This window comes from Myotis myotis, unplaced genomic scaffold, assembly GCF_014108235.1.
Source record: "Myotis myotis isolate mMyoMyo1 unplaced genomic scaffold, mMyoMyo1.p scaffold_m19_p_6, whole genome shotgun sequence".
Classification (NCBI taxonomy): domain Eukaryota; kingdom Metazoa; phylum Chordata; class Mammalia; order Chiroptera; family Vespertilionidae; genus Myotis; species Myotis myotis.
The window spans coordinates 5,552,406-5,564,591 of record NW_023416368.1 but is presented as its reverse complement, the minus strand read 5'-3'; the positions used below and the strand labels follow the sequence as shown (position 1 = coordinate 5,564,591).

The window sequence follows — 12,186 nt, the reverse complement described above, 5'->3', positions numbered from 1 at the left end:
AAAATTTGAACTTTTTTTTTAAAAAAGCACAAAATCCTACATACTAAAATTGTACACATCAAGTATTGGTCCAATCTTATATCAATCTATTTACAATTAAACAGCACCATAGTTTTCTCACCTAGGTTAGTTAAACATGCCCAGTATTTGTTATTCAAAGTATATGTTCCTTTAAAATAAACTCTTGAGAGCTTAAATCTTCAACAAACAAAAAAGACCTTCCACCAACCATAGATTATTAATGATATCACCAGATTTACTTAAGAAAAATAGGTTTGAACACTTTTTTCCCAATTGACAAATTTTGAGAGATGTTGCTGATTCAATGTGGCACACAAATGAACGAAAACTATTTAATGATGGGGCATTCACATACCTCCAACTCCATATATAAAGACTCCTTTGGAATTAATGCTGCTGCATCCTGTTGGATTTAGATTCAATTATCAGCAAACTCAAATTAAATGTAGCCACAATCATTCAAATAATTTCATTAAAAAGGGAAGTAGTTAAAGCTCTCAGAAACACGTGTTACAATGATAAATATTATACTAGGGGCCTGGTGCACAAATTCGTGCACCAGTGGGGTCCCTTGGCCTGGCCTGCAGGATTGCGCCGAAACCAGCTCTCCAACATCCCAAGGGGTCCCAGATTGTGAGAGGGCGCAGGCCAGGTCGAGGGACCCCACGGGTGCATGGTTGGGGCCAGGGAGGGACCGCAGGAAGGTTTCAGGGCATGTCTAGCCTGTCTCGTTCAGTCCCTATCGGCTGGACCCCAGCAGCAAGCTAACCTACCAGTTGGAGCATCTGCCCCCTGGGGGTCAGTGCACGTCATAGTGACTGGTTGACTGTATGCCTCCTGGTGGTCAATGCATGTCATAGCGAGTGGTTGAGCGGCCTTAGCATATCATTAGCATATTACACTTTGGTTGGTTGAACGGCCAACAGGTCAACTGGACGCTTAGCATATTAGGCTTTTATTATATAGGATCTAGCAGGCTATAGGAAGTTTAATACCATTTTGAACATTACCTTTAGACTAATTAGCAGTTTCATTTTGCCACTGAAATTAATAATGGTGCTTCACATCCAAATAGGTGTGGAGGTTTGATTATTTCCCTGCTGCAAACAGCATAAGTACCTTCTTCCTCTAATTTTCCATCTCATGGATTCTCAGGGGTACAGTGATCATGTGGTAGCCCCTTCTCTCACTGATGGAACCAACCTTGAAAAGGCTCCAAGTTAAATATAATCCTTGGCAGCTTTATTCAGTCACAGTACAATAGAATCAGGTTATCTCACTGGATTTTTCAGTCCTCTATAATCAAATCTGTGGATGGTTCTTAATTTGCCTCTTTGCTAGGCAAGAGGAGAGAGGAAAACGGTCATCCAGCATAACTCAGGTAACAGTGAACAGGAAAGCACTAAAGTATAAAGCAATGTTTCATCATTTGGTCTCACCGCTGATGTTAAAGTGACATCAGTAAACCTTTCATATTAGAATTTATGAGTCGAAATTTTCTTTAAATGACTGAACATAGGCACAATTCTCCTAGGCACAGATGGAATGGGTTTCCTCACACCCTTCCTGCAAATTGGAGGAGAAGGAGAATGACTTTATTATCCTACAGTGGAAACAGCTGTGCTTGGTTCCCTGCATTCCCTGGCCCAGTACCCATGCATTTGGGAAACACAGTTCTGAAAAGTTCCAAGCAGAGTGGAGAGAACAATTTAAGGTATTAAATAGTAGTGACCTTCTATGCCTGGATAGGAAAACCACTTTGTTATACACACATTTTAAAATACCTATGTAGCAAGAGAAAAGAGACTTTTCAACTGAGTATCAGTTGAAAATCAGAGATCTGATTGCACTGACTAAATTATTGCCTAGTGTTCCAGAGGACGCCTGCCACCAATGTGCTGGAAGGCATCAAAATTTAGTGTGAATGTAAATAAAAAACTCAACATATGGGGATGAGGAAAGCAATACTGAGACAAAATTTGCCAATCTCTAATCCTTAATGACTAAATATTAATTAAGCAAAGAATTAAGACCAGAATAGAAGCAAACCTCAAATACTGCTCTTTCCAGTTTCCATGCTAAAATGCTCAAGTTTTATCATTGTTATTGATGATTTTTGGAAGTTATATTTTATTTTTATAAAAACTCTGTATTCACAAGGTGCTTGGTGCTGTTCATTGATGCGATGTTCTATGTACAGTCCAAATCATTTAAATACAGCCATTACATAGTTGCTGAGTGTTTGAAAATAAATGGTTATCTATTTCTTAACTGCCCCTCAAATTAGAAATTGTAATTACATGAGTCTCAAATGCTAGCTCTTTGTGTTTTATTAATTATTTTTGTTGGTCTCCATCACAGATGGAATTTTTCACTGGTAATTCCTCAGAACTAAATCCATTATACGGAATTCAGAGCAGTGAAAATAAATTTCACGCCACAGAGTAGGAAACAACAATACAAAGGAGTGGGAGGGATCTGGGAACCAGCCAATAGGACCAGATCAGTTCTCAACTGGTGTTGGGTTTTGCAAAGGTTGGCTCATTATAACCTGTACAACGTAGTCCTTTGGGATCTTCAGCTCTTCTAACTTCATTTTGTCGGTGAGAGGTCTGCCAGAAAAGAACCACCGCTGACTGCTTGGTTCCACTCCCTCTGCTGAGTGGAGCCGCCTCTTCATGTGGTACACTGTGTCTGTGCTGCGGACTACAAGTTTGAGGTCTTTGCCAGTAGAAAGGCGCAAACGGAGCTGACATTCATATCCAGAATTAGGAGGTGGCTCAGGAATATCTAGAGTCTCTATGTCGCTCTTTTCCTCTATCATGTTGATAGGTGGTGCCAGGCAATAGACTGGAAGCTGGTATCTGTTTCCCAGTTCATCGTAGCACTCTGTAAGTGAACCTTCAGGAAGAAGATATGAGTAAGAATTTAATCTAAATAAACGCAGTTTTTTTTTATACCTTGCAAAATGCTCAAGCATCTCCTGCCATTATAGAGAAAAACACTAAAATAATGGCAGTCACTGTCAACTGACCATCAATAATAACGTCCCATCACCAATTTTTTGAATGTTTATCTAATTTTACATTAACCAGGGCTCTAGCTCCTTACCCTCATTTTTTTTTTTTTAATATATTTTATTGATTTTTTACAGAGAGGAAGGGAGAGAGATAGAGAGTTAGAAACATCAGCCGCCTCCTGCACATCTCCTACTGGGGATGTGCCCGCAACCCAGGTACATGCCCTTGACCGGAATCGAACCTAGGACCTTTCAGTCCGCAGGCCGACGCTCTATCCACTGAGCCAAACCGGTTTCGGCCTCATTTCTTTCAGGTCATTTCATACCTAATTCACACGTTCATTAAAGGATAAAGGAAAAGAGAGCACACAAAATTCAAATTTACTAATATCATTAATGCTTAGGCCAAATTAAGGGAGAGATTCAAATTGCACTGGGATATCTTTTCCAGAAAGAATCAGCTACCTTAAAAAAAGGAAAAGCAAAATAAAAGGATCTCTAAATCTAATTCACTACAACACAGTAGAATTCTAGAGTGGTTTTCTTTTCTTTGTTTTTTTTTTTAATATATTTTATTGATTTTTTACAGAGAGAAAGGGAGAGAGATAGAGAGCTAGAAACATCGATGAGAGAGAATCATCGATCAGCTGCCTCCTGCACATCTCCCACTGGGGATATGCCCGCAACCCAGGTACATGCCCTTGACCGGAATCGAACCTGGGACCCCTCAGTCCGCAGGCCGATGCTCTATCCACGGAGCCAAACCGGTTTCGGCTAGAGTGGTTTTCTTATTGCCTAGACTTTCTAAATCAAAGTACTTGGCCAGAGCCCTTATAGTCCAAGGAGATCACAAACTCGAGATGCCACTGGCTCATGGCTTATATACGAATCTCATTAGCACAATTACCAAAGGAATAATGGAGGTGTTTTATTAACCCCAATTAGTCAATGTTACAGAGAAGCTACGGGTTAAAAAGAAAGAACAAAATGGGTATTAAGTTTATAACCAGCTGGCGCTCAGAAGGAGGAAAAAAGTATTTATGGTTTAAAAGAAAGTATTAATGACTAATTTTTTTAATAACACATGAACTGCATTATAATTACTAGGACTTCTCCTTAGGGGAAGCTTGAAAGCATACTCAATAAATGTTTCATTGTAAGGCTACTCATAATGTGTCCTTTATGCAAACTGAAACATTAATGTTAGCTGATTTTCAATGTGGATAAAAAACATCTACCATACTCAAAACACTTATAGACAAGTTAATAAATATGGGGAGTGGCACACTGAGAAATGGTTATCAATGAACAAGTGAGTTAGTAAGCTGATCTTTATGGTCACATCAACAGGCTGAAAATACAAAGCATCGGAAATGAGACCTCAACAGTCACCAACCTACCATGGGTTCGATCGGGTCTGTCTTCTAGTTACAGAATATGAGCTGAGGTGAGCACTAAGTCACCAAGCATAACACCCATGTCTGCACCCTTTCCTCTGTTTAACGACATTGTTCAGCCTGTGCTGTTTACTAATGAATCTGAACACTGCTATTACATTGTAGAAATGGATATACTCCAAGCACAGTTGTGATCACCAGCAGTTCCCCACACTAGTAACTAAAGGTTGTCCCAAAATTCACGCAGTAAGTAATTTTGATAGAAAACACAGGTTTATAATTAAAAATTGTAAATTTTTTATTGATTCATAAAGTATACAGTATAGGGTTATGTATGGAATAGCATATTGGGTAAATGGCCTCCATGGCTTTGCAGGCACATACGCACTCTTTTGTTGAAATTTTCCATGACCGTTTTGCATAAATGTGGCTGAATTTCGATGAGGCTCATTTTCATCTTGATGGCTTGGTTAATCGACAAAATTGTCGCATTTGGGGTTCAGAAAATCCACGAGTGATTGTTGAGAAACAAATGCATCCACAACGTGTCACTGTTTGGTGCGGATTTTGGGCTGGAGGCATCATCGGATCATTCTTCTTTGAAAATGTGGCTGCTCAGGCAATAACAAAAGAGTGCATATATGCCAGCAAAGCTGTGGAGGCCATTTACCTGATATGCTATTCCATACATAACCCTATACTGTATACTTTATGAATCAATAGAAAATTTACAATTTTTAATTATAAACCTGTGTTTTCCATCAAAATTACTTCTTGCGTGAATTTTGGGACACCCTTTAGTAACCATCACATTCCAGTAACAACCTATATATATAAAAGGCTAAGTGTCCGTTCGTCCCACCGGTAGCTATGATGCGTGCTGACCACCAGGGGGAAGATGCTTAATGCAGGAGATGCCGTGACATGCACTGGCCATTTAAAAATAAGCGGCACCACCGACCTGGTGCCCACAAACCAACACTTGACTTCTCCCAAGTGGGACACAGGCCCTGCCCCCTCCCTGGAGCAACTCACCAAATCGCAGCTTATGCTGCCAAGACCCCATGGCGCAAAATGTGGACCACAGCCCAGCCCAGAAACGGTTGCTGTGGGCACTTGGTAATGACATCACAGAGCAACGCCCCGCTTCCTCTCCCTTGCGACTAGCTTCCTTGGAGTTTCTTCAGCCCAGGAACCTGACTTGCTTTATATCCAGGTGCAAACATTTTACACTTTATTTTTTTATTTTTAAAATATATTTTATTGATTTCTTACAGATAGGAAGGGAGAGGGATAGAGAGTTAGAAACATCGATGAGAGAGAAACATTGATCAGCTGCCTCCTGCACACTCCCTACTGGGAATGTGCCTGCAACCAAGGTACATGCCCTTGACCTGAATCGAACCTGGGACCCTTGAGTCCGCAGGCTGACGCTCTATCCACTGAGCCAAACCGGTTAGGGCAACATTTTACACTTTAACCAAATGTTTGTGAAGCGTTTTCACATGTCTCATCTCATTTGATCCTCACAGAAGTCCTGGAGTAGGTAGATAGGAGACTCAGTAGAATCTTATTTTCTTTTCATTAGCCGGAAAACGGAGATTTAGAAAGTTTAGAAACCTGACCCAACTGAAAAGAAGAAATGCTGGAACTTAAAAATGACTTCAGGTTTTCTCACTGTGCAGAATACAATCAAACACTGCTGCAGTTAAATATTTTACCCTTTGTTCTCCCTGTGTGATCTACAATAATAATCTACTTATGTTGATTATTTACTGCTGTGCTGCTGACAATTACCTGAAAGAGAAGTTGGGGTGCTTCACTGGGCTGGAAGAAGTTTAGCTAAATCAAACAGCAGGTCTAATTAAGCAAGTTTATCTATATATATAAAAAGGCTAAGTTGACTCGTGCATGCACGATACACATAAAGCTCTCGCTGGCGCCAATGGCACGTGTGTGTTTCGATCTGTCATTGTCGACTGTAAATTTGGTTGACACGTCTATTATAGAGAAAGGGCAAATAGTGATATTAAAATATTTCTTCTATAGAGGGATTTTCAATCCCAGCAACAACACAGCACTGGTAACTCTTACGCAGCCAGCTCTGGGCAGTGAACTTCCACTGGACAGAGAGGCCCTGTAGCCTCAGAGGCCAACCCCAGAACACTGCCACCCAGAGGCTGACCCACAAACTGACTCTTTGCTAAACACAAAATAAGGCAGTCTGGGAAACAAATGCGGCTTGCTTTAAAATAAGTACTGTGGTTTACAACACAGAGGAACAGTGTATCGCAGGGAAACTCAACACTCTCCTGAATACCTGGCAGGTCTAAGGCGAGCCACACTGAAGAATAGAAGAACCGAAGGACCTTCACTACTGCAATATTTTTTTTTTTTCTTTTTTCACCTTTTAACTAAGAAACCAATTTTTTTTCTTTTCCTCTTCTTCTTTTTTTTTTCTTCTTTTTTCCATCACCTGATTTTACCCTTTTAATTACTACCTTCTTACTTTTAACCATTATTATTACTGCTACCATTTTACCATTTTTTTTTAAAGTGCCATTTTATTTTCTCTTTATTTTATTTTGGGATTAGTGTTCTCCATTCTATTTTCATCGTTATATTATTGGTTGTTTCTAGTTTGCATTCATCTCCAGGGAGCTGTTGCTGGAATTTGTTGGGATTAATGGCTGTTATATAGGAGTATTCTCCTCATATAAAAAAGTCTCTTCCTCTCTTCCACTTCATTCTCTCTTTTTGCTCTTTTTTTTTCTCTTTTCCTTTCTTTTCTTGCTTTTACTTTCCCCCCTCCTTTTTCCCAATTTCATTTTTGCACTCCTTTTTTTGGTCCCTAATTTTCTTTTCTTCTTTCTCTTTTCTCTTTTTCTCTTCCTTCTTCCTTATCCCCTAATTCTCTTAATTCAGGTGGTCACCTTTATTTGGGGTTATTAATATCGTGAATATATTTGTGTATAGTGCCTGGTACGTGGTGCCTTGTTGTGTTGTATTTTGTGCCTTTAAATCAACGCAGCAGATCCAAGCAACAGCAACCTCCTGAGCACCACACCCTCTGCTGAGGAACAGCAGCTGTATGTGAAACCTCGCCCCACCAGCCAGAAGAGCCACCACAGCTGTGAACAGAACCCACCAGAGGAGTTGCTGCCAACTGAAGAGCAGCTGCTACCGCAACCGCCCGAAGAGCAACCGCAGACCAAGGAGTCACTGCCACCAAGGGAGCAGCCACTGAACGACTCAACGTCTAGATATGTCAGTGAGATCAAACATGGGTAGACAAAGAAACCCCCAAAGGAAAGAGAAGGAGGACTCTCCAGAAAAGCAGCTAAGTAATACAGAGGCATGCAACATGACAGAAAAAGAATTCAGAATAAGGGTCCTAGAGTGCATAAACCGGATGGAGGAAAAAATCGACAACCTCAGCAAGAAGCAAGAAGAAACAGATGAAAAAATCGATAACATATGGAAGAAGCTAGAAGAAACAGATGAAAAAATCAACAACTTAAGTAAGACCCAAGTAGAAATGAAGAGTGATATAGCTGCAATGAAAAACTCCATTGAAAGTATCAACAGTAGACTAGGAGAAGCGGAGGACCGAATTAGTGATTTAAAAGACAAGGAAGCAAAACACACCCAAAACGTACTGCAATTGGAGAAAAAAATGAAAAGACAGGAGGAGAGCCTAAGGGAGCTTTGGGACAACATGAAACGAAACACATACGAATAATAGGGGTACCAGAACAACAGAAGGATGAACAAGGATTAGAAAACCTATTAGAAGAAATAATATCAGAAAACTTCCCTGAGGTGGGGAAGAAAAAAGTCACACAAGCCCAGAGAGTCCCAAACAAGGTGAACCCAAAAAGACCCACACCAAGACACATCATAATTACCATGGCAAATGTTCAGGACAAAGAGAGAATCTTACAGGCTGCAAGAGAGAGACGGAAAGTTACATACAAGGGATCTCCCATTAGATTGTCAAATGATTTCTCAACAGAAACACATCAGGCCAGAAAATAATGGACGGAAATTTACAAAGTGATGCAAAGCAAAGGACTGAATCCAAGAATACTCTATCCAGCAAGGCTATCATTCAAACTTGAAGGGGAAATAAGAAGCTTCACAGACAAAAAAAGGCTAAGGGAGTTTATCACCACCAAGCCAGCAATGCAAGGAATGCTAAAGGGACTGGTATAAAAATAATAAAAAGCTCAGAAAGAAAACAGCCACACAAAAACAGAAATGCCTACAAACAAGTACCTTTCAATAATAACTTTAAACGTAAACGGACTAAATGCTCCAAATAAAAGACATCGAGTGGCTGAATGGATAAAAAAACATGACCCATACATCTGCTGTCTACAAGAAACCCACCTCATTAGAAGGGACTCACACAGACTGAAAGTGAAAGGATGGAAAAATATCTTTCAGGCAAATGGAAAGGAAAAGAAAGCTGGGGTAGCAATACTTATATCGGACAAAATAGACCTCAAAGTGAAGGCCATAACAAGAGATAAGGAAGGCCACTTCATAATACTAAAGGGATCAATACAACAAGAAGATATAATCCTGGTAAACATATATGCACCCAATGCAGGAGCACCCAAATTCATAAAAAAACTCCTGGAAGATATCAAAGGAGACATCGACAACAATACAATCATAGTAGGGGACTTTAATACACCACTGACAGCACTGGATAAGTCCTCTAGACAAACAATCAGCAAAGATACAGCAATCCTAAATGACTCACTAGATCAGATGGACTTAATAGACATCTTCAGAACACTTCACCCGAAAGCCAGGGAATATACATTCTCTCAAATGCTCATAAGACATATTCAAAAATAGACCATATATTGGGTCACAAGCAAAGTATCCCCAAATTCAAGAAAATTGAAATCATAAAAAGCGTCTTCGCAGACCACGATGGCATAATATTAGAAATAAACTACAATAAAAACAACCCAAAATACTCAAACACCTGGAAGCTGAATAGCATGCTATTAAATATTGATTGGGTTACCAATGAAATCAAAGAAGAAATTCGAAACATCCTGGAAACTAATGACAATGAAAACACAAGAATCCAAAACCTATGGGACACAATGAAAGCAGTCCTGAGAGGGAAGTTTATAGCTCTACAGGCCTATCTCAACAAACAAGAAAAAATGGTAGTAAATCATCTAACTCTACAACTCAAAGAATTAGAAAGAGAGCAACAAGAAAACCCCAGAGTGAGCAGAAGGAAGGAGATAATAAAGATTAGAGCAGAAATAAATGACATAGAGACCAAAAAAACAATACAGAAAATCAATAAAACCAAGAGCTGGTTCTTTGAAAGGATAAACAAGATTGACAAACCTCTAGCCAGACTCACCAAGAAGCAAAGAGAGAGGACCCAAATAAACAAAATCAGAAACGATAGAGGCGAAATAACAACAGACCCCACAGAAATACAAATGATTGTTAAAAAATACTATGGACAGCTCTACTCCAACAAACTAGACAACCTGGAGGAAATGGACAAATTCCTAGAAAAATACAACATTCCAAAACTCAATCAGGAAGAATCTAAAAATCTCAACAGGCCAATAACTATGGAAGAAATTGAAGCAGTCATCAAAAAGCTTCCAGCAAACAAAAGCCCAGGACCAGACGGCTTCACAGGGGAGTTTTACCAAACATTCAAGGAAGAACTAAAACCTATCCTCCTCAGACTACTACAAAAAATTCAAGAGGAAGGAACACTTCCAAGCTCATTCTATGAAGCCAGCATCACCCTAATACCAAAACCAGGTAAAGACAACACAATGAAAGAGAATTACAGGCCAATATCCCTCATGAACATAGATGCCAAAATCCTCAACAAAATCTTAGCAAATCGGATCCAGCAGTACATCAGAAAGATCATACACCATGACCAAGTAGGATTTATCCCAGGGATGCAAGGATGGTACAATATCCGCAAATCAATAAACGTGATACATCACATAAACAAATTGAAAGAAAAAAACCACATGGTCATATCAATTGATGCAGAAAAAGCATTTGACAAAATTCAACACCCATTTTTGATAAAAGCTCTCAGCAAGGTGGGAGTAGAAGGATCATACCTCAACATAATAAAAGCCATATATGACAGGCCCACAGCCAACATCATACTCAATGGACAAAAACTAACACCATTTCCCCTAAGAACAGGAACAAGACAGGGATGCCCCCTCTCACCACTCCTGTTCAACATAGTACTGGAAGTGTTAGCCATTGCAATTCGGCAAGAAGAAGAAATAAAAGGCATCCAAATTGGAAAAGAGGAAGTAAAACTGTCCTTATTTGCAGACGACATGATATTATACATACAAAACCCTAGAGACTCCATCAAAAAGCTACTGGACTTAATACATGAATTTGGCAATGTAGCAGGATACAAAATTAACCCCAAGAAATCCGAGGCATTTCTATACACCAATAGTGAACTTTCAGAAAGAGAGATTATAAAAACAATCCCGTTTACCATCGCACCAAAAAAATTAAGCTACCTAGGAATAAACTTAACTAAAGAGGTAAAAGACCTCTACTCAGAAAACTACAGGACGTTGAAAAAAGATATAGAGGAAGACATCAACAGATGGAAGAACATACCGTGTTCATGGATTGGTAGAATCAACATCATTAAAATGTCCATACTACCCAAAGCAATCTATAAATTCAACGCACTTCCCATTAAAATACCAACGGCATACTTCAGAGATCTAGAACGAACTCTCCAAAAATTCATCTGGAATAAAAAAAGACCTCGAATAGCTGCAGCAATCCTGAAAAAGACCAAAGTAGGTGGGATCTCAATACCAGATATCAAGATGTATTACAAAGCCACTGTTCTCAAAACTGCCTGGTACTGGCACAAGAACAGGCATATAGATCAATGGAATAGAATAGAGAGCCCAGAAATCGGCCTGAACCAATATGCTCAATTAATATTTGACAAAGGAGGCAAGAACATACAATGGAGCCAAGATAGTCTCTTCAATAAATGGTGCTGGGAAAATTGGACAGATATATGCAAGAAAATGAAACTAGACCACCAACTTACACCATACACAAAAATAAACTCAAAATGGATAAAGGACTTAAATGTATGACACGAAACCATAAAAATTCTAGAAGAATCCAAAGGCAACAAAATCTCAGACATATGCCGAAGCAATTTCTTCACTGATACAGCTCCTAGGGCACTTGAAACGAAAGAGAAAATGAACAAATGGGACTACATCAAAATAAAAAGCTTCTGCACAGCAAAAGAAACCATCAACAAAACAACGAGAAAACCCACTGTGTGGGAAAACATATTTGCCAATGTCATATCTGATAAGGGCCTAATCTCCAAAATTTATAGGGAACTCATACAACTTAACAAAAGGAAGATAAACAATCCAATCAAAAAATGGGCAAAGGACCTAAATAGACACCTTTCAAAAGAGGACATTCAGAAAGCCAAGAGACATATGAAAACATGCTCAAAGTCACTAATCATCCGAGAGATGCAAATCAAAACAACAATGAGGTACCATCTCACACCTGTCAGACTGGCTATCATCAACAAATCAACAAACGACAAGTGCTGGAGAGGATGTGGAGAAAAAGGAACACTTGTGCACTGCTGGTGGGAATGCAGACTGGTGCAGCCACTATGGAAGACAGTATGGAGTTTCCTTAAAAAACTGAAAA

General features: G+C 39.4%; 1 protein-coding gene across 3 annotated transcripts in view; it reads right to left on the bottom strand.

The window, feature by feature from the left end:
• UBTD2 (ubiquitin domain containing 2) overlaps positions 1-12,186 on the bottom strand; it is a 41,407-nt gene continuing 29,221 nt past the window's right edge. For all 3 annotated transcript variants that reach the window (XM_036313292.1, XM_036313293.1, XM_036313295.1), the window contains one exon: positions 1-2,922. In XM_036313292.1, coding sequence (XP_036169185.1) covers positions 2,525-2,922 — 398 coding nt within the window. In that variant the 3' untranslated portion in view covers positions 1-2,524. The remainder of the gene's footprint in view (positions 2,923-12,186) is intronic.